Source organism: Octopus bimaculoides, chromosome 8, assembly GCF_001194135.2.
Source record: "Octopus bimaculoides isolate UCB-OBI-ISO-001 chromosome 8, ASM119413v2, whole genome shotgun sequence".
NCBI classification, from domain to species: domain Eukaryota; kingdom Metazoa; phylum Mollusca; class Cephalopoda; order Octopoda; family Octopodidae; genus Octopus; species Octopus bimaculoides.
Window position 1 is genome coordinate 92,098,873 of NC_068988.1, and position 24,914 is coordinate 92,123,786.

A 24,914-nucleotide genomic window follows, 5' to 3' on the forward strand; every position below is an offset into this window, starting at 1 on the left:
AAATCACCATTGTGATGTTTGTGTGTATATTACACACTTTTCAATGTCTTCTATTTGTATAATATATATATATATATATATATATATATATATATATACACACACACGCACGGTAAAGGTTTACTTCATCGTATAAAAACCATACAATAAATCTTCATGGTAAAGTGGATATATCGTTTAGTAAAATATATTACTGTAACAATTAAATAAAGCCTATATGTAGTCTCTAATACATTAAATTATTGTGGGTATAACATTTACAGTTATAAAACATACCTGATTATTATACATACATGTGAGAATACTGAATAGCCATAAACAATAGTTGATGCAGTATTAATAAGACAGCTACGTTGATACATGCATGTTTATATATATGTATGTATATATATATATACACACAATCATGAATAAACATTGTATAAACATAGGCTGTTACAAGTAGGTACATTATACATGTATAACAGTATACATTTTTATAAGCATTTTGTTATACATGTGCGAATACATCCATAAAATGTATACATATTTATATGCATGAACACACACTCATATACATAAAGTAACTATATTATATTTGCAATAAAATTTTGGAAGACTTTAAACTATTTATTATACACATCGACACGATATATAACAAAATTATGTACACTGTATAACAATGTATACTAGCATCCTATGTAACAAAAGTATCTTTAATACACACTGACAGGTTCGTCTTTTTAACATTAAACTATTTCATTACAATATATGCAAATAACACCGTGTACATACATACGAACTCTAGTCTTTAATGTTTATTATTATATTCCATATATGTTACACATACACACATGACCATCACAATGGATTTTACAACAATGTATACTAGCAAGCAGAACGTGTAATATAATAAACCATCATCTACACATACATACATTGTATTTTGTAGTGTAATAGACATCTACACAAACAGCATGGAAACTTACATAGCAACTCAACACACAACTATAGGAAATGAACACAAGATGGAAAGGACAACCTAAAAGAACTGACAGAGAAATGTCTAAAGCTGTTTGTTGGTTTGTCCCAAGATCGAGCAGAGCTTATGACCAAAGGCGTTCTAGTCATGACTGTCCCGTTCTCTTATACAATCTAGAAAACATTGCCCAAGGTGCGTCCTTTTTAATAAGAGAGGTGTAATTTGTGGGAAGATCTTGCTATTATTTCTAACAAGTCCAGCGACCACATTAGAGGTACCTTCGGTGGCTCGTGGAGAGAGGCTGTAGTAGAGTCGATTTGCACAGCATATAAGAGAAAACAAGAGAAGTGAATACAGAAAGAGAGAATAGAGGAAGAAAGGTGAAACACTGGAAGTGAAGAGAACAGCAATATGGCGGCAGGTGGGGAAGAAATATAAAGACAAGTGATGTATATAATAAACAAGAGAAAATGGTCACATCGTGGAAGGTTAGTGGCTAGCATATAATGGACATTTTAGCGAGACAAAAAACAAGCCAGAAGCTTGTCGGTGGCTAACAGAGTAGATATGAAGAATTGAGGTCAGAGGTTGTAAGATATTTTGGCAACGAGAAAAGCTTTGTTAATCAGGGTTTGATTAAGTTCGGAGATTAAGCTTTTATTGATAATCGCTGGGATTTTAGTAGAGACGGGAGAGAGGTCATTTCTGGCCGTTAATTGTATAGGTTTGATATTGGATGTTTTGAGATTTTATGAATGATTTATAAAAATTTAAGCATTGTTGTTTGGCAGACAATGGGATAGTAGAGAATGGGGGTAGGGACAGGAAGCGAGATAGAGGGAGGAATAGGAGAGTGAGGACGGATAATAACAAGGATTAAGGGGGAAGTAAACAAGAGACAACTTTATAGAGGGAGGAGGATGAAGGAAGGGGGAGTAGTAAGAGTGAATGATGGATGGACAAAAAAAAAAAAAAAAGTTTGGTTAAACAGTAAACTTCCACAAACTATGCAGACACACACATACATACATTTACACACACACACATTATATATATAATGCATGTGTATATATATACACGTGTTTGTGAGATGCTGGGAGAAAAGAAAGTGTAGGGTGGCAGTGTGGATAAAGAGCACTACAGAGCTAACTGGAACCCCCACCATTCACCACATGAAACAGAATAAGGCAATAGTAGTAATGTTAATTAGAGGATCACACATATATTGCAACGAAGGAACATGGGGTAGGATGAACACAAAACTACGAGAATGTATATAAATATATATACACATGTACACTGCCACATGCTACTTGCTCTCCACAAACATCAGACCAGATACAGCGTAGAGGCTTCCATGCAGGCTAGTATATACCATACATTCACAACAGACAAGACATTACCTCAGTATACACACACACACACACGATATACATGTGTTACATCACACATACCTCTACACTGAGATTACAACACAGATCCATATATGGAGTAACAAGCTGTGGGGTAACATCTTGTAGCCAGATCACATTGTCCAACAGACCTACATCATGGGATACAACACAGACCAACAACTTGGAGGAACATCACACATACCCACGCCATGAAGTAACATCAAAAGTCCACCCCATGGAGTAACATCACAGATCCACACCATGAAGTAACATAATAGACCCACCTCCTGTAGTTACATCACACAGATCCAAACCGTAAGATTGCAACAAAGACCAACAGCCTATGTTTCCACCACACAGACACAGTGTTTACATCATACAAACCTACATTCTGGAGTTCAATACAGACCTGCACCCAGGGAATTACATCACTGATGTACCCAGGGAAGCTCCATTATGTAGAGCAAGGGTTAAATATCCACACCCTACACTCTCTAGACTCTAAAAGCACAAGGTTTACACAAACAAACTAGGGCCTACATATCTAATGGATAAGTATTTATGGTGACACATCAGGCACACTCCACACTAGATATTACATGTCAAAGTCACACATTGTACCAGACACACCAAGTCACCAAATACCTAGGTCACTGCCACAGCAGTTGACACAAGAGAGTCACTACATTATCCAGTCACACTCCACTAGTCACAAACATCTTCAGTACAAGTACATATTTCTCTAATACACAACACTTGAGTGGAGACGGGTGGTATTGGAAGGTAATGCAGGAAGTTGGTGGTTGCTGCTATTTAGACATGGACAAAATTATGATCAAGAGTATTCAAACCATGACCATAGACAGAGTTGAATATTAGACATTATACAATACTTTTCTTTTTCTTTTAAAAGACGATGCATGATTCTAGAGAGATTTGGCTACAATTTCTAGCAAGTTAAAGCTCCTCCATAGGGTTAATGTTGATGTTTAATCCAGAGACAATTCTGATAAAGCAGGCAGACCTAAGATCAAAAGGCATAGTAGTCATATCAACATTCCATTGTGTTTTTCTTTACTTAACTGTAGGAATACACTACCTTGCATGTTCCCTTTCTAAAATGCTAAGATATGTAATTTGAAAGAAGATTTGTTTTTCATTTCTCGATTTGAGTGCTTATATCAGGATTCTCTCTCTGAATTAATGTTGGTGGAATGTGAGAGATAGAGGTGACAGTGATCCTGTGATGTAAAGATGGAGGGTTAGTGATGAAGGAGGTTGATTAATGTGAGACTTAAAGAAGGGCAGAATGGGATGGATAACAGATAGTGAAGGAAATCAGAATAGTTTACGTTGAAGCCACAGTAATGAGGTATATCTAATCTCTACACACCACACACAACCATTAGAGACATTATACAAATTTATCATTTCGTATACACACATTATCATATATTATAAACAGGTACCAGATAAATTGTGTACAGAAAATACATATACATACACTATATATATATATATATATATATATATATATATACACACACACACACACGAAAACACCCCACAATGCAATACATAATTCCAACATGTGCATGCAGTGATACATAAACACTACTCTACACAATATGAGACTTAACATAACCCATGCACACACATAAAGCACTGCTCTCCACAAATATATACACTCTATACACAGTGACAAGAGTTTGATGTATAATACATACACATTAAGACCAAGATTGTAAAAATATATACACACACACAACAGTGATCAGATATGCAATATGTATATCATACATACATTCATTTTATATGCATACATGTATAGAGTATACATGCATGCACACAACAATCATGCTAAATATTAAACACAATAAAACATACACACTGATCCGAGTAGCTATAGATTCCATACATATATATTTTACCAACTCAGAGATTCTACACAGTAATCACGGTTTACAATATACATGCACACACTAAAGACAACCGCTACACAAATTAAGATTTACAATATATAACAAATATACATATACACACAATAAAATTGGTTATATACATATATACACTTACCACCACCATGAATGTAAAAATCCCGGAGGTTCACCTAATGTAATATTTTTTTCCCATCGAATCTGAAACAGAAATTGGTAGAATGAGTTACAAGGCAGAGATTGTGTGATGTTGTGGCCTGCATGCCTTTACCACAGGACAGACAGTCCAACTTTGACAGGGAAGTATGTACAATTGAGGAAAGCAACTACAATGTTTCACTGGTACTTATTTATTAACACCGCTTATCAGATTAAAATAGGAAATAGTAGGCTGTGAGATTTCATCTAAGTGGTTTTCAACCATTTTCTATGATTACTGTTCTATTCCTATTTTGTTTTTCAAATTTAGAGGTCTCTTGCAATAAATACATTTAAAGCAAAAATTTTTCATGCACCCTTAATATACTACTGTGAGTCTCTAATTTACTACTCTAGTTGCATGGACCCTAAAAATCTTACATGGCCTCTGGTTGAGGACCATTGATCTAGCTAGCTCTCGTAGTTATTTTCACTAACTCTTATTCACCAATTTCTATTTTGGAGTCAATTCCAAGCAGGGATTGATTTACATATTTCAAACCCCGATTAACCCTTTTGTTACCATTTTTATTGAAATAAGATGCCTTTGCTTCAATTAATTTTGAAAATAAGGAAGAATTTAGTAAAACAACTTGTCATTAATTAAGCTGGTGATCAGAACAAAAGTAAACTTGAAATTTTGATGAAAAGTTTTAATTTAGATCACTGATGAAAAAAAAGTTTAATCATCATTTTGGTGTCCACGTTTCCAAGCTTGCATAGATCACACAGAATCCACTGGGGCATATTTTCCATGGCCGAATGCACTTACAGGTCGCTTTCACCTGTTTCCAAGCAAGGTAATATTTCCCCATGGCTGGACATGTTCTCATGGCAGATTGGAAACAAAGGATGAAGGACACTGCTTGTGTGACAGTGACACTCGTTTACAGCCTTTGAGCCATGCCAACAAAGAAATACAAGCACACAACAACATACACACATGTATATAAAACAGATTTCTCTCAAGATCCATCTACCAAATTCACTTACAAGACTTTAGCTGGCCCAAGACTACAGTAGAAAACACTTGCCAAAAGGTGCTATTCAATGGAACCATTTAGTCATGTCTGTACTTATGTTATAAAAGAAAAAAAATGCACCAATATTTTTGTCACCAATCCATGACAATATGGACCCTACAACTAGACAGAAGATATGTATTATTAACAGCATTTAGGAATGTAACCAAAAGACAAAACAGGAATCACAACTGGTGAGAGTGGTTATAGACTTTAATATGACTTTCCCCAAATGTAAAGAATATTTAAAAAACACAAATTAAAAAGGCAGTTTCAAAGTCACTATGATGATATTTAATGACTGTTAGTAACGGAGTTGGTGTTCAACTGCAGGTTGGCTCTGACTGAGCAACTTATGTTTAAAAGCATTCCAGTCATGATCATCCTGTCTTCTAATCAGATGTAAGTGTATCTAGGACAACATTATCTAATGTGCCCTGCCTTAAATATGGCAGGTTGGTAGACATCATTGCCTGGTTTAACACGGGTCATCTAGCCCTTAGCTGCCTTTATTAGGGTCCACTGTGTTGCACTCATTCAGGGTCAGGTTTCCAGTATGAGGATGACTTCTTTTCAACAGTAACGAAGGGCCCCTAACAAGGGTCATGGGCACTTCTCTTCCTTCTCTAAGCTCTTAACAAACAAGAAAAGAAAAACAAAAGAAAACATGGCTGCTATTTCTAGCGAGCTGAATGACTATAAATGTTTTTGTGTTGGCAGTGATGGAGGTGATTCAGAAACTACCAACTGGAGCATGGTTACCAGGTGATAACTAAGCAATAACCAGTAGAAACTAGATGATGACCATGTGGTAAAGTACTGACCACAATATGTAAAGGACTGAGTGAAGACCCAGTTGTAAAGTTAAAGATCAAGATTAGATGACCAAGTGAGAAAAGAGTAAGTGGTGACAATGGTAGAGACCCTGGGTAGATGACTGGGTGAGAACCAATTAGTAAAGACACAAGAGACAATGAACGGAGACCAAGTGAGGTTCAAGTAATGAAAACAGTAGAGACCATATGCAAAAACAGTAGAGACCATGTGTAGATAATAAAGGAAGTAGAAACCAAGTGAGAACCAATGGTGCAAAGAATAATCTTTCATGTAGCTAACAAGAAAGGAACCATGTAATAAAGAAAAGATAGAGACTTTGGGTAGATGACCTCGAAAAAACCATGTGGTAACACAGGTTGCTGTTTGGTTCTAGTTCAACACTAACCAAGCAGTCTTATGATCAAAGCACAACTAATCCATGTTATATATAAAACTAATCTGTTAATGCCATATAAGACAGAAGAGTGTGATTTGAAGACCTGGCTGCTAATTCTAACGGGATTGAGTGGCTATATGGTGACTTATTGACTGGCTCATGGCGAAGAAAGTAGATCTATGGTTAGATCACCAGAACCATGTTGTAAGAAGGCACAGATTACGGGTAGATAACCAGATAGGAACCATGTTATAGAGACCACGGGCAGATGACCAAAAGACTATGGTAAAACGGCCAAAGACCAGGGAGATTATGGGGCAGTTACCAAAGTGAACCAGGAGAGACCATGTGGTAAAACAGAGATCATAGTTATATGAGCAACCGACGACCAAGTTGCACACATGGATACCGTGAGCAGATGACCAGCTGAGGATCATTCTGTAAAAAGAGACTGGATGGGAAAAGTAAGCAGCCGAGGACTGTGTGCTAAACATGGGGACCAGAGATTGATGAGCAGCCAAGTGTCGCGTAGTAAAATATGACAGAGGGCATAGGCAGATGACCCAGCGAGAAACAAATGTAAGGGTGCGTGCCATAAATATAATTTATACTTACTTCTGATAAAAACGTCTGTGCACTTTTCTGAGCTCCAACATGTAGTAAATATTCATAGACATATAATGCTAACCTGAAATTGCAAAAAGTGGTTTATATTTATACTGGTTAAATCAAACATGAAAACATTAATCTGCTGGAAAAATAAAGTGGTAGATGTTTGCATGTGTATATAGGTATATACATATATACATACAAAGTTTTGGAGGAAGGGGTGTATACGAAGTGTATATACACAGAAACAACTAGGCAAGAATATACAGACACATCTATAGATGTATACAAGTGTTTATTTTCTTGACAGAATACATGCATATATATATATATATATATATATACACACACACACATGTATAATACATATACACATACGTATACATGTACATGCATATACATAAACACACGTGCACACATGTACATACACATATATACACATATACACACATATGCATATGCACACACAGAAATATTTTATTGAGAACACAAGCATACTATGGTAGTGGTGGTAGTAGTAGTAGTAGTAGTAGTAATTAAGAGCAATGAATGATGGTGTTTGCCACATGTTTATAGCTGAAGTATTTCAAATGTTAAATGCTAAGACATGTTTGGACAGTTGTGGTAGGGGCTAACATCTTATGGGGTGGTTTATGAAAGGGACATGAGGGTAATGTTACTGCTGAGGGAAGGGGAGAAAAACTGGACGGTACTTCTTTAGGAAGAGGATAACGTTTGAAGATTAATAACAGACGATGTTTAGTCCCAGGTCAGATCTGATGAAGCAGACCTAGGCGTTCCACTCGTAACTACCCTGTGTATTAAGACAGTATACCTAAACTACACTTTCCGATGTTCTTCGTTAAAAAAAAATAGACTAGCTTGTGATTTGAAGATTTTTACTAGTATTTCTAGCATCTAGAATGACCAGGCAGAGGCCATATAGGGCAACAACGTAAAACAAAGAGGTGAATAGGAAGAAATAAAAATGGGTCACAATTAAGAGGAATAATGATTATAATACGGTTGGGCACGAATAAAGGAAAAGGATAGGAAATATAGCGAGGGCTAACAAGCAAGGAAAAGAATGTAATACATATGAAAACGAGGGAAGTTAATCAGAGATGTTTAACAGAAGTGGGATAACAAGATTAGTACAAACTTTAATGCAAAAAAAAGCTAAAGGTGCAACTGGGCACACTTTTAACCAGCAAGGTAGGTGGTGTACAATAAGGTTTTAAACGTAACAAATAAATATAAGGGGTAAAAGAAGACACAGTAACAAGGAGAACGGAGTAGAAAATTAAGAAGAGATTTAACACATGCTGGGTAGGGATAACAATATAATTAAACGTGGAGGTAGAGAGGATACAAATATGAAGAAAAGGCGGGGTAACAATAATAGAATGTTAAAGAAAGGGATAACACTGGGTTGGTTGGCTTTACTTATATTTATTGCATCTTAGAAATGGAAAATAGAGAAAGAGAAATAGACAGACATCGAAAAGTGCTAAATAATAAAGTAGTGCAACAATAAAGACAGGAGAAATAACAACAAAGCCAGCAGCAGTAGCAGCAACAACAAGATGTGGAGGAGGAAGAGGAGAGAGACTCAGTAAAATTTTGGGAGGGAAATAGAAATTTCAGATATTAGTCAGTGTTTTAGTGTCTGTCTGTGTGTCCTAGTAATGGTCACTGTATATATATATATATATATATATATATATATATATATATATATATATATATGCACACATACAAACGTGTAGAGTGGTCAGACTATCTAATTGAAGTTTGTGTGCGTATTTAACGTGGTGGTGCAAGTATATCGAGACTGTGTATGTGGTGTTAGTGAGGTTGTGTATATGTGTTGAGGGATGAGACAGAGTGTGTATGTTGTGGTTTAACTTCCAGGTCAACCCTGGGCGAGCAGGCCTATGATCAAACGCATTCCGGCCATGACAATCCCACATTTTGAGAGTAAGCACATTGTCTATATCCCTTTCCTGTACATCAGCAGATTGCGGCTGAAGGGGTGTTCTGTTACTATTTCTAGGACGTTTCAGTAACCATGAAGATCCTCCTGTTGGCAGAGAGAGGATGTGAGAGGCAGATGTCGTTAGCCTCAGGTCAGCTCGATCAAGCAAATCTATTGATTAAAGGCATTCCCGTCGTAACTAACCCATCTTTTTCGTAAATGCAGGGAACCCAAGTGTCCACATTTTTAAGAAATTAGGAGAATACGACAATTTTTTTATTATTTCTAGCAGGTCGAGTAACACAAAAATCATCAGTGTGTACATGGTGCACTGAAGCTGTATATATGTGCATATATATGTGTGTGTATGTATTTGACGTATTGAGGTTATGTGAATATGAACTGAAAACTGTATGTATGTATATATATATATATATATATATATAGGATCGTTTGTAAAAAACATAAATCCGAAAGAAGCACACACTACTAAGATGCAGTATATATCAAAAATGGGGAAGGCCGGTTTATGGGATTACTTAAGTTTCCCGTCCATTAAGGGTTTAGCAGTATATGCTGTGTGAGTACAAGTTGTAATGAAGCTGTGTATATGAGGAGTAATGAAGGTTTGTATACATGGTATAGTGAGGCTGTGTGTACGTACGTGAAATGATGAGGTCGTGTGGTGTATGTGATAGTGTGATGCTATGTGTAAACGATGAAGTGAGTCTGTGCTTTATATATGTGTATATACATGGCATAGTGTGTACGTGTGAATATATGGTACTTAGTGAGGCTACGTGAGTACGTGACACGATGGGATTCAAAGTGGTAGTGTGGTTCTGTTGTTTAAATCTGTGGTTGTATGTTGTGACTTGGTCCTAAGTTAGCTATGATTGAGCAAACCTATAATCACAGGCATTCCAGTCGCGACCATCCTCTTCGTTTAGGGATATCTACGATTACTTTATTTAATGTGTTCTTTTCTTTATTTAAGTCATTCTGATGGGCGTTTGACTGCTATTACTAAACAGGTCAAGTTGTACCAGATAGTCTCTAGTTGGCTCGTAATTGCTGTACATACATTGAAGTGATTTGCCTGTTGTGTATATTTCAGGGAGCAGGAATTCTCGATGGCATTTGGCTGCTATTTCTAACAAGACGAGCTACAGAGTATCGGTTTCCTCACTGACCCGTCCAATGTGTATACATAGGCAACGTTGTTTAACACTAGGTTAACGATGATCGAGTAAAACCAATGATCAAAAAGTACTCCAGTCGCAACCATGTATCCTTTTGGAAATAAGGGATACACACTTCCCAATGCATACCTTATTCTAGCATGGCAGAATGTGGCTGAGGCGTTTGCTTGTGTGATGTTTGTATCGTGCTGTTTAGCCCCAGGTAAACATGTAATGAGGAGACCAATGGTCAGAAAACCATTTCAGTCACAACCAACTCCATCTTTTTTTTTTTTTTTCTTCAGACATAAATATACCTTGGACAACATTATTCAATGCCTGTTTTTTTTATTAATTTTTAACGCAGTGGGGGAATAAATTGAAGTTGGTTTCTCATGGCTAATTCTGGCAAGTCGAGCCACCATACAATCTCCGGCTTACAGCGAAGCTATGTTTGTTATATGTATGTAGTGTTGTGAAGCCGGCTGTATGTATGTGTTTATACATGTGGTGTTATGAGACCGGTTGTAATGTATGTACATGCAATGTGACTGAAAGTGTGTACATGTGTGCGTATCGAGAAGTTTTATTTGTGTTGACCGTAAAGGACCGCTTCTTTTATAATTTTATTGTTGGGTGCCGCCACTAACAAGAACAGCCAGGGTTTCCCCGCACCCTGCAATTGCTAAGCAGCCGTTTGTTACCCCTTCTCTGGACATACTCAAACATCTATCAATAAATAATCCCTTCAAATACTGACCCTCCAAACTGCAGCACTTTATTTAGTTAATCAACATGCAATTAACTTGATTACAACCACCATGGCCCTGTTTAAAAAACGCACACCTTTATACATAGGGCATTCATTCATAGCGGAATAAGAATACCACTAAACCAACATATATCATCCTAAGTTTAATGAACAACGCAGTATATTACTGGTACTTAACTTCGCTAACATACACACGTAGACATAAAAGATTAAAAGTGAAGTTTCAAACCACAGCAGTGAATTCAGCAATAAAAAAACTCGTTTGGGTCTTTTCCACTAAAGCTATAGGCTTGGTGGTTGGTCTGCTTTCTATTACATACAGGAACAAGAGATTTATATGGGATGGACAGATACAATGTTGTAGTGTCGATGTGTTTCTTTAGAGTTAATAATATCTATCATATGAAGTGAAACTGAACCGACAATCTCGGCTTAATTTCATTTAATATTAATGCAGTAAAATTATTTGTTTTGATTAGACCCAAGGAACAGAGAGAATAGAATCAATTCTGGTATGTAATTAGTACTAACTTTATGGATATGAAATAGGAATAAGAATGGTAGATGGTTAGAAAGTGTAAATAGGGTTAGATAGGGGCCCCTGGAATCCTGAAAGAAAAGCTCAGGATTCGGTGTTGTATGTAAAGTAACTAAAGACCCGAGTTGTAAATTAATGAATGAGGGGGAAGAATGGGTAGTAAATAAACAAATAAAGAAGTTAAGATCGTCAGGTGGTTCATTTTAGAAAGGTGAGGGAGGTTTAATTAAAACAAAACCCTTGGCTACATGTGTGTTTTTGTCTATTTACCCTAATAGCCGAGATCCTACCTAGCTCCACAAACCTGCGAAACGAAGAGCTTCGGTCCGGGAGGATACATATAAACAAACGTGCTACATACAGACATGTCGAATACCAACAACAATAACCATCATAACAATAACAACAGCAAGTGGAACAAGAAATTAAAGACATCGAAACATGGAGCGAAGACATGAGAGAGGAAGGAGGGAGGGAGGTCGAAAGAGATCGAGGAATGAGAGAGAGTGAGTGAGTGAGAGAGAGAGAGGTATGATGATGATAATAATAATAGTGGTGGCGGTGTGGTTGTAGTAGTACTTACTTTTCCCTAGCTTGAGCATCAGACGGCACTGTAGAGCCTTTCCCTTTGGCGTACATGCTTGTAGCTGAAGTGTCACGGCACCTGTCAAGCCATCAAGGACGACACTGACCCCGTTGCCTTGCCAACGTCAAGGAGAGCTGTCAAAAGGCAAGTTACGATTGGGTAGTTAATTATAGTAACTTTGGAGCACCTTGAAACAGTCGGCTACGATATCATGTGCTGCTAGACTGACAAAGGCTGATTGGCGCTCAGCCAATTATCTGCCACTTCATCCCCCAACACATACATACAACTACACTTACACTCTCCTCTTCCACAGCTTTACCCCTCTCTATAAAATATGTATCAACTTCCTTTCTAACTACGTCATTCCTCCATCTACTCCTCTTTCTTTCTCTCTCGCTCTTTACATATGGTTTTTTAATAAACACCCACACTCTTTCCTCCCCTTCTATACAACTTACCTCTTTCTATACACGTACACACTGCTCTCACTCCACCTTCTACTCTTTCACTCCTCCCCTTCGCTTGCATACCCTCTCTAGATAAATACAAGTACACACTCCTTTTTTATGTCATATATACTTCACCTACTACTCACTGCCCTTCATAAGCAAAGCACTCTCTATTAAATTCTTACACGCTTCTATCGCTTACTCAGCCTCCTTCCTCTAACCGATTATTCTCTTTCTCTCTATCACTCATACTACCACTCTTCCCCTATACACATAAGCAATACACACAGATGTAGACACTAGAACTACACTACACACATGCCTATACACACAAGTATTAAAATGGCACTCACATACACTATTAACACATGTATTTACGATACATACACATATGTTCTTAGACAGAGAGCGGGGTGACATACACATACATACTCTTACTTTGCCCCTCTCTCACTGCTCCATACACGCAGCGAAGGGGAGAGAGCACGTAGAATAAAATATTTTCCTTCGTTAAGTGAATAAAATACAATTACGTATTCCATGTGAAGAGGGGGGGAGAGAGAAAACAGTATTATCATCATTATTATTATCATTATTAAAAATGTAAGAAATCATTATTTTCACCGTTAATATTATTAATGTAGAAGTGCCGCATGACGACTTCTGGTCTCTGTTCGAGTCTCAAACAAACGACATTACAATTTGTCATTAAACAATATCGTTTGCCACATCAATGCAATATTTACTGGACTTATTTCATCTTAATTATTTCTTTTCTTCACTGCAGAAAAAAAAAGGCAAAGCCAAAAAAAAAAAGAAATACGAAATAGGAATTCAAAAAATATTTGGAAAGTTTTTTTTTTTTTACTCGGTTGCCAGCATAATTCCAACTTACACCCTCTTCCTGTGAAATATATATAAAATATGAGTGAAGAACTAATTCTTTATTTACCCTCTTTTAGTAACTTTTCTTATATTTTCAATTAAGATGTGCTTGCATAAGCTTTACACACAAATATACCCTTAAATGAGTATGAGATATATATATATATATATATATATATATATATATATATACATACATTAATATTTACTCATTCAAATATGCGTGTATACAAATATATATATATATAACGAGTATATAGCTTCAGCATGCGGTTTTATAGATACACAGTAAGACTATAATATTCTACATGTGTTGTACATTCAAGTGTTTTGGGATGTATTTTATGTTGTTACTAATTATTAGTATTTATGACAGATTGGTGCAACTTTCTCCATATATATATATATATATATATATATATATATATACATATATATATATATAAGAGAGAGAGATGCTAACTGTTTAATTTCAGCCAGAACTGGTAGGATCAATGAAGAAAATTTAAATAATAAAAGCTTTCAGCAGTTGACCTATATTTACAGAGACTCCACGGACTGAATAGAGGCGGGGTACCTTGAAACTGCTGGCTCTAGACGATTCCTATAAGAGAGGGAAGGGATGCCAACATGACTTGTAATTCACAACACTTACTATTTACTGGCCACGGGAACTCTGTCTCTCGCTTAATTCAACGGCAAATAAAATTATTTACTTATATATATTGTATGTTTAATATATTTTGCATTACAGTAGTCGTTTTTAGTCCGGTGCAGAGACAGTTCTATAACCTAACCCACCTAGAAGGAAAAGGGGTTTCCCTAAGTCCGGTCCATTGCAGATCCATGAAGTGATGACGGCTGGTTCGATTTCCGAGGAAGAATTTCTGGCTTCAGTACACAACTTCTTGAAAGTCTCCGCTGACAATGTCGACGTCTGGCAACTTCACAAAGTACCTGTAAGTGGAAAAAAAAAACAACAAAAAATAACGTTATCTTTGTTTACGTTCAACATCCCCAATCAAATGTATATATACCTAAAAATTGCGTATACTATAAATATATATGTATATATATATATATATACATGCAATAAATTTAAAATAAATGTATATAATAATAATATATGCATATAATCCTAAGTATATATATATATATATATATATATATCGTTATATATCAATGTAATGTACACACACATGTGAAATAAAATATGTAATGTAAAATAAACTTTATACATAATAACTATACAAATGTATAGAAATGTACGTGTATATATATATGTGTATATATATATATATATATATATACATATATATATAAAACGTGTATATGCAGTTACTTACGAAAATGTAAAAATTAACGCACACAAAATAATATAAATATAAAATGTTTATACATACATTATATATATATATATATATATATATATATATATATATATATATATATATGTATGTATGTATTATAAATATTATATATATAGAGAGAGTGAGAGATTGTCATCACTTTACATTCGCTTTTATAATGAAATGGGTTGGACGGACCATAGCGATTTTACACACTTCTTAAGAGCTACTGCTCCTCAATACTAGTGCTTGGACTTGTCAGCTTCTGTGGCTGGATGCCCTTCCTATAGCCAACAAATTTACAACGTGTGCTGGGTACATTTCCCCCATGACACTGGAGTACTCGGTAACCTAAGGCCTGTAGACTGAGAAGAAAAGGGAGAGGGAGCAATGACAGCTGAAAGGCCAGAAATGGTTAATCAAGTAATCTATATATATATATATATGTGTGTGTGTATATATATATATGTGTGTGTATGTATGTATGTATATATATATATACATAATGTATGTATATACGTATGTATATATATGTATGTATATATGTGTGCATATATATATGTATGTATATATATGTATGTGTATACATATATGTATATATATGTATACATGTATGCATATATATGTATATATATATATATGTATATATGCATACATACATGTGTGTATATGTATGTATACATATGTGTATATATATGTGTGTGTATATATATATACATACGTATACGTATATATTTATGTCTATATATATATGTGTGTGTATTTGTGTATATATATTATATATATATGTATGTATATATATATATATAAAATAATACATAATTATACTACATATATATATGTAAATAAATATATATGTGTGTATATATAAAATAATTCATAAATTATACTACATATATGTAAGTAAACATATATGTATGTGTGTATATATGCATTAATGTATTATATACATAAGGTTGTTGTTATGGGGTATGTTTTCCAAACCTATGGGTTTGGGTGGAGTCTCACTGCCTGACACCTTGGGCAAGTGTCTTCTACTTTAGTTCTGGCCAAACTGATATTGAGTAAGTAAATTTGGCTGACTGAAACTGTAAGGAAGTCCACTGTGTACACACATGTGCACGCACACACACTCACATATATATAATGTATGTATGGTGGTGGTGGTGGGGGGGGCGTATATGTATGTATGTGTTTGTGTTGTGCATGTCCTACTCACCACTCGGCAACCAGTGTTGGTTCGTTTATATCCCTGTAACTTAGCAGTTCGGCATACTTCACAATATATGAGCTGGTGTTACTTTGTTCAACTAAACTCTTCAAAGCAGCACCCCCAGTATGGCTGCATCCCGATGGATGAAACAAGTAAAAGATAAACAATACAAATATTACATCAGTGCAGGTATGTGTGTGTGGTTAAAAAGTTCACTTCACACCCATGTGGTATCAGGTTCTAACCCACTACTCAGCATCTTAGGGAAGTGTCTTTTACAATAATCATAGTCTAACCGGTACCTTTTGAGTGAATTCAGTAGACAGAAACTATAAAAAGTTTGTTATATACAGGCACAGGCGTGGCTGTGTGGTAAGAAGCTTGATTCCCAGCCACAAGGTTCCAGGTTCAGTCCCATTGCGTGGCACCTTGGGCAAGTGTCTTCTACTATAGTCTCGGGCCACCCAAAGCGTTGTGAGTGGATTTGGTAGACGGAAACTGAAAGAAACCCGTCGTATATATCTATATTAACATATATATGTGTGTGTCTGTGTTTGTTCCCCCATCACCGTTTGACAAATTGTGTTTACGTCCCTGTAACTTAGCAGTTCAGCAAAAGAGACTGATAGAATAAGTACTAGGCTTAAGAAATAAGTCCTGAGGTCGATTTCTTCGACTACAAAACCCTTCATGGTTGTGCTCCAGCATGGCCACAGTCAAATGATTGAAACAAGTAAAAGAATATGTGTGTGTGTGTGTGTGTATATATATATATATATATGTGTGTGTGTGTCATAAACAAACTTAAGAAGCCCTGAATGTGTTGGTATTTTACAGACAAGAATGTAAATTTCGAATGCAGTAGAGCTGTGAAAACAGGAGACAAAGATTAGATATTTACCCTTAGAAGATGGGAAAAAAAAGTTGCCAGCAGGCAGCTATGGGGAGTCGAACCCCATACTCCTCAGATACAGACTCAGACTCAGATACAGTGCTCTAATCATTAAGCTAAAAGGCCCCTTACATATAGATATATGTATGTGTGTATATGCATGTATCTATGTGTGAATAAATATATGTGTATGTACATATATATATATATATATACATATATAAATTCAATAAATAGAGTCAACAGGAAGGAGTACGTTTACACAGCTATTTAATAAACTCTACACATGTTTCGATACAACATAGATTCACATATACACAGGATTTAAATTAAGCAACAGTTTACCTGTATAATGGGATCAGTTATATCTCCTCAGGTGATATATTATCGCTGTCTCCATAAGTAAATCTTTGACTTTGATGCTAATACATCCAACTAAGCCGAGACTTTGAATACTACCCGGCTATTTGGTAATTCTAAGGGTGAACGAGTTCTGTTTTGTACTCTGCTACATTCCTAATAGAATATACCTTAAATAAATAAATATATATATATATATAGGCGTAGGAGTGACTGTGTAGTAAGTAGCTTGCTTACCAACGACATGGTTGCAGGTTCAGTCCCACTGCGTGGCACCTTGGGCAAGTGTCTTCTACTATAGCCTCGAGCCGACCAAAGCCTTGTGAGTGGATTTGGTAGATGGAAACTGAAAGAAGTCCCTCGTATATATTTATATATATATATATATGTGTGTGTGTGTGTGTGTGTCTGTGTTTGTCCCCCCAACATCGCTTGACAACCGATGCTGGTGTGTTTACATCCCCGTAACATAGCGGTTCGGCAATAGAGACCGATAGAATAAGTACTAGGCTTACAAAGAATAAGTCCTGGGGTCGATTTGCTCGACTAAAAGCGGTGCTCCAGCATGGCCGCAGTCAAATGACTGAAACGAGTAAAGAGTATATATATATATATATATATATATATATATATAAGGGGAAGTCAAAAATTATTTGCACTTCTGCCATAACATACCTTTATTATTGTCACTCTGCCTTCTGTGCATGTGTGCTTATAGTTAGTATTATTGTGGTTGTGATCAAAGTTTGAGCCTGGTCCTGCCATTTTTCATCCTGGCTTTACAGTGTAAGCATGGCCACTCCACTAGCAATGTGCATCAAAGAAGAACAAAGAGCAATAATCCGATTTCTCTGATGGAAAGGTGTGTCATGTGCTGAAGTTCATCAGAGGCTTTTAGTACAATACAGGGACAGTGCACTATCACATAGAAGTGTGTATGAGTGGATCGGGAAGTTTAAAAGTGGCCGGACAAGCATGATACATGAAGAGGAAGCAGGTTGCCTGTCAACTTCCGCTACTGATGAGAAGTTTCAGCAAACTCAAGAGATGGTAATGGTTCACCATTACCATCTCTTGGATCACTGCTCTTTGTTCTTCTTTGGTGCACATTGCTAGTGGAGTGGCCATACTTACACTGTAAAGCTAGAAAGAAAAAATGGTGTGATCAGGCTCAAACTTTGATCATGTGACCACAATACTACCAACTGTAAGCACGCATGTGCAGAAGGCAGTATGACAATAATAAAGATATGTTATGGTGAAAGTGCAGATAATTTTTGACTTCTCCTCGTATATATATTATATATAAGCCTGCTCCTGCTGAACTGATTTAGTCTCTTTATATTCCTTTGGTGCACCTCTTCTAATTTACTAAAGCTATTCTAAGATTTTTGTAATACTTTTGCGTTATGAAAGCATAAGCTTATGTGTGTTTCTTAGGCTGACTTATATACAAATGTGTGTGTATATATATATATATATTTATATATATACTACACTTATATATATACTACACTTTAATATATGTATAAATAAGCTGCTAACTTCAGTGGACATGTTGCATAACACTTGAATGGCTTCCAAGGTGTGCATGGAATGTATGAGTATTGTACGAGGAATGAGGAGAGCTCAAGGTTCCTAGAGTTTTGCAATGCAAATGACCGAACCATTTGCAACGCTAACTTCAGGACACCAGCCACCTGATTACCTACCAGTCAGATGAACACAAAGGCAAAATAGACTTTATTCTCAACAGAAAATCAGTTAGACAGATGGTTGTGAAAGCCAAGTTTTCCCTCTGGGAAAAAAATGTACCACCTAATACTGGTTAACAATTACTGATTCCAGAATAAATGCAAGACAGAACCAGAGGTTCAAGACGTTTTGAAAATGGAACAAATAGAAGCTTAAAAAGCTGTGAAACAGTCAGAAGTTCAGAAAATTACTTCCTGAAGCATTTTGATGAGATAGGGAGAGATAAAGACCTATGGGATACCCTGCTAAAGGTCACAGATTGGATATGAGGTTTGTCAGGACCTCAACTAGATGAACGGTGACATGGTACTGGAATAGTTTTATATACCAGGTTTTAAAAGATAAGAGACAAGCCAGGGCAAACTGGATAAAAAGGGATAACAAAGAAGAATATCAAATAGCTGGATGAGATGCTAGACATTAAATATAGACTTAGCAAGAAAAGGTGCAAAAAGAAAGTAGTACAAGGATCAAAAGTATGTGGTGCTCAGAATAGATGACAAGCCTAAGAGAGAATCATGGAAGAATAAGGAAGCAGCGTTTACCAGCAATAACTGAATTTTTTCTCACCAACACTGAAATGAAAGAAGCATGGAAATGCTATAATGAGATGCTGCTGAAGGTAGAGAATGAATGCGAGAGAGAGAGTCTATCCCAAGTAGACCGCAATAGAGGGAACAGCCATTTCACTTGACAACAGTATGGTAGAGTGATTAAGGATATGAAGGGAGGGAAAGTAGCTGGCCCTTTGGAAATAGTTGCAACAATTCTCAAAATGTCTGGTGAAATAGGGTATAGACTAGTTACTCAAACAATTCATCAGGTAATACAAGAAAACAAGATACTCAAAATCTGGTGCACCAGCATCATTGTAAACTGTTACAAAAGCAAAGGAAATGCACTACAGAGAGTAAATTACAGAAATCAAAGCAGGACATGAAAGTTTTTACAGAAAGAGCTCTTGCAAAGTTGGTTAGAAACAAGATAAATCTAGATTAGAAGTATTAGGAACAGGATAAGCCTTGATTTAGAAGTATTTTAGCTTTGTACCAGGAAGGGGTATCACCCTTGCTATCTACCTATTAAGGCACTTGCAAAAGAAAACCTTAGCTTGAAATAATCTTGGAATTTGAAGACCTAGCGAAGGCTTTCAACAGAGTTCCTTAATCTGACATCTGGTGGGTGCTAAGAAAGCTAGATGTAGATAAATAGCTAGTGATGACTAAAATTCTCATACAGGAATGCACTCAACAGGATGACAGTTAAAATGAATACAAGAAATTTAGCATACAATTCAGGTTCTACATATATTTGGTCTTCAGTCTTCTCCAGCTTATTATAGTCTTCTAAGCCATAACAGATGGATTTAAGACTGGCTATCCCTGGGAACTTCTGTATACTGATGACTGCTTCTGTTATCAGATAACAGAATCTATGGAAGATTTGGAGAAGAAATTCCAGATGTGAGAACAAAACCTGGAATTGAAAGATGTTAAAGTATACATAGCCAAGACAAAAGTTACACTAAATAGAAAAGAAGACAGGAGTCTGTCTACTGCATCAGGAAAATGACTGATCATTATGCAGAAAAGGAATAACTAGAAACTCTATACAGTGTGCTCAGTGTAAACAATGAACATACAAGAAACATAGTGGGATCATAGGCAGGCTGGGGAAAAAGCAGCCTTCATATGTGGCTGGTGTACAGGAGGATTAAACTCAAAAAGCACCCAAGAAATAGTTTCTCTCAACTGGGCAGGAGTTTTACTAAAAAATAGTCAATTGTTTTTGTTATGTAAGTAAGATAATTGGCAGTGGAGGTAGGGTGTGTGTCTGAAAGCATAGTAGCCAGAGGGGAAATGGAGTGTAAAAAATTCAGGGTGTTACTACTTCTGAGGGCAACAATGGGCTTCTCTTACAGAGTGAAAGACAGTTGAGTGATGCTGGTATTCAAAGTTTGGTGCTACATGGTATACCTGGGCCTTGAAAGCAGAGGTTTTTGTGAAGGCTAGAAAGAATTGAAACAAGTATCCTTCGCTGGATGTGTAATGTCACTGCACATAAACTGCATGGTACAAATAACTTAAATGAAAATTTGTGTACAAGAGGAATCATATGTAGTTTGCAAGAGAAAAAAACTGCATTGATATGGTGGCATATGATACATATAGATGATGATAGTGGCGGGAAAAGGAAAAAGAAATAGTGGATGGTGCCTGTGGAAGAGGAAGACCAAAAAAACATGACTAAGTGGTGAAAATTAATCTCAAGATGAACCTCACAAAAAGGGATGGAACCATAACAACAGATGGCATATTCTCTTGGGCAAACATGGCAGAGAGTAAATGGTAACAATGGGTGGGTTGGTGGTTTGGGATGTTCATGCAGCATTCACTTGCTTCTCTTTCTCTTACAACAGCTTCTCTACCCAGGATGCTTTCACTAAATCTTCATCCTCTGCACTTTCCCCAACCTCTGTAGTACCCTCCAGTTTCTCTTTCTCTCACTGCATTCAACAATTGCTCCTCTGCCTCTCTTCCTTTCACTGTCCCTGCTTCACAGTTTCCCCACTGCCTCAACACCCACTCATCTCTCCCTCACTAACCTCCTCCCATGATCCCCACCCGTCTCTTTTCTTTAATGACTTTCTTCCCACAGCCACTCTCATCTCTTTCTTTCTTACATGTTTTTTTCCCTTTATATTCACCCTCATAATGTAAGATAGCACTGGACCCATCTTGTATCCCTTCCATACTCCATCAAGATTCAGTGCCTGTTACTCTCTCCACTACCGCTCTCTTGTAACAATAAGTCTGTTCCTCTCAACAAATTTTATGATCCTGCTTAAAATCAACACTCCCTGTCTTCTATTTCCTTTTCAGTTGCCTGATACAAAGTGACCACACTAGTGCTGGTGCTATGAAAACAAAAACTAGTACACTCTGTAAGGTAATTGGTATTACAAAGAGTATGCAGCCATAGAAATTATGTCAAAACTGAGATATTGTCACACAATGCGGTCCTCCAACTTGTCAGATCTTGTCAAGCAATTCAACCTACACAAACATAGAAAGCAGATCTAAAATTTGTGTGTGTGTGATTATATATATTCACACAAACACACATATATACATATACACACACACAGATATATAAGTGCATAGATATATATGTATATTATATAGATATCATCATCATCATCGTCGTCGTCGTTTAATGCCCGCTTTCCATGCTAGCATGGGTTGGACGATTTGACTGAGGACTGGTGAAACCGGATGGCTACACCAGGCTCCAATCTGATTTGGCAGAGTTTCTACGGCTGGATGCCCTTCCTAATGCCAACCACTCAGAGAGTGTAGTGGGTGCTTTTACGTGTCACCCGCATGAAGGCCAGTCAGGCGGTACTGGCAACGGCCACGCTCAAGATGGTGTATTTTATGTGCCACCTGCACAAGAGCCAGTCCAGGGGCACTGGCAACGATCTCGCTCGAAAATCCTACGGAGATATAGATATAGATAGATAGATATTCATATGTAAATATATTTATGCAGATAATATATATGCATGTATATATAATGCTTTCCTAAATAAAAGTGCACTTCATTTTTGAAACTCTGAAGCAATAGTGTGATGCACAATCATTCAACTATGAGTATATTGCATCTTATAGCAGAAACTGCTGTAAGCTAATGAAGGTCATGATATAATTTCTCATTCCATTGTCATTTTAATTTCTTATTACTGCTCTGTACTTGATTGATGCTTTGTTCTGAAACATATGTATATCAAGTTCTAACACTACTTGGGTCAAATAAAATGTATAATATATACACAATGTATGATATACACACACACAGATCTACGAAATTTACTTGTGTGTGTGTGTATATATATATATATATATATATATATATATATATATATATATATTATCATCATCCTCTTCATTTAACATCCATTGTCCTTTAAAATGATGATGATATATATATATATATATATATCATCATCATCATCTTCATCGTTTAACGTCCGCTTTCCATGCTAGCATGGGTTGGACGATTTGACTGAGGACTGGTGAAACCGGATGGCAACACCAGGTTCCAATCTGATTTGGCAGAGTTTCTACAGCTGGATGCCCTTCCTAACGCCAACCACTCAGAGATTGTAGTGGTTGATTTTACGTGTCACCCGCACAAAGGCCAGTCAGGCGGTACTGGCAATGGCCACGCTCAAAATGGTGCATTTTATGTGCCACCCGCACGGCTATCATACATAACTACTCAAAATGTGCATATTAAATGCATTCAAAATATGAGCATTTAGTTTTGCGATTACCTCAGTACTACTCAATTCATTTATTTTTCTAACAGTCTAGCCCATCATTACTTGAGTAATACAGTTATAGTGGAAAATTAAACTAGACATTCAGATGAAATCTTTTGGTAAATTTTTTTGCCTCAAAGTATACAACTTAATATACACACTATCATTATCACTGTATTAATGTCTAATTTTTCATAATTTTCGAGCGAGATCGTTGCCAGTGCCCCTGGACTGGCTCTTGTGCAGGTGGCACATAAAATACACCATTTTGAGCATGGCTGTTGCCAGTACCGCCTGACTGACCTTTTTGCGGGTGACACGTAAAAGCACTCACTACACTCTCTGAGTGGTTGGCATTAGGAAGGGCATCCAGCCATAGAAATTCTGCCAAATCAGATTGGAGCCTGGTGTAGCCATCTGGTTTCACCAGTCCTCAGTCAAATCGTCCAACCCATGCTAGCATGGAAAGCGGACGTTAAACGACGATGATGATGATGATGATGTATGGGTCAGAAAAAATTTATTGATGCAGAATCTCTATGTCTGGAAGCTCTTCCTATTCCCAACAAACTTGTTTCCATGCACAGTAACATTTTTCCTGTAGTCCATATTTGTTTTTGCAGAAAATTGCAAACAAACATCGTCACTTATACAGCAGTGAATCTCATTTGCAATTTACAGTATTGTAAATTTCGTTTCATAACCACCAATTCATATTACTAAGCAGTTTCATGTTGAAGAATCTTCCAAGTGTAGAAAGATACGTTAACAATCATCGGGCAAAGCATTCAGTTATAAACTTCACTGAGGACCCTGTGAATGCGAAAGCGAAATTCCAGAGTAGCAAAAGACTGACTCAATATATTGCTTCCCAACCCCTTGATTCTGGGTTTAGTCCCACTGTGTGACACCTTGAGCAAGTGTCTTTTATATAGCCTCGGGCCAACTAAAGCCTTGATAGTAGATTTGGTAGATGAAAACTGAAAGAATCCTGTCATGTATATATATATATATATATATATATATATAGCCTCGGACCAACCAAAGCTTTGTTAGTGGATTTGGTAGATGGAAACTGAAAGAATCCTGTCAACTATTCGAAACGCCAGTGTTAGAATGGTGGCAGCTGATGAAGGAAATGTTCTCTATGTGGCGTGTGTGTTTTCTGTACTCTGTTCCTCATTTTGTCTACGTTTTGTTTGCAACGTCCTGTACCCAGATATGCATCTATATATACAGGTAGATGTAGGTATGTACATACATGTACGTATATATATGCATATACTCATTTATTA

At 36.5% G+C, this 24,914-nt stretch overlaps 2 protein-coding genes across 10 annotated transcripts in view; one reads left to right on the forward strand and one right to left on the reverse strand.

Annotated features, from left to right (window-relative positions):
- The window catches only part of LOC106874579 (single-stranded DNA-binding protein 3), a 187,570-nt gene extending 172,904 nt beyond the window's left edge, over positions 1-14,666 (reverse strand). For 4 of the 8 annotated variants that reach the window (XM_052970264.1, XM_014922360.2, XM_014922359.2 and 1 more), the window contains exons 1-3: positions 12,387-12,690; positions 7,341-7,413; positions 4,432-4,493 (exon numbers count right to left, since the gene is read on the reverse strand). In XM_052970264.1, the coding sequence (XP_052826224.1) occupies positions 4,432-4,493; positions 7,341-7,413; positions 12,387-12,442 (191 nt within the window). In that variant the 5' untranslated portion in view covers positions 12,443-12,690. Of the gene's footprint in view, positions 1-4,431; positions 4,494-7,340; positions 7,414-12,386; positions 12,691-14,527 lie in introns of those variants that run through there. The other 4 variants (XM_014922358.2, XM_014922363.2, XM_014922361.2 and 1 more) reach the window with 4 other exon arrangements.
- LOC106874580 (ubiquitin-like-conjugating enzyme ATG10) overlaps positions 14,554-24,914 on the forward strand; it is a 321,299-nt gene continuing 310,938 nt past the window's right edge. Inside the window, exon 1 of one of the 2 annotated variants that reach the window (XM_014922365.2) lies at positions 14,554-14,685. In XM_014922365.2, the coding sequence (XP_014777851.1) occupies positions 14,581-14,685 (105 nt within the window). In that variant the 5' untranslated portion in view covers positions 14,554-14,580. The remainder of the gene's footprint in view (positions 14,686-24,914) is intronic. The other variant, XM_052970266.1, reaches the window with a different exon arrangement.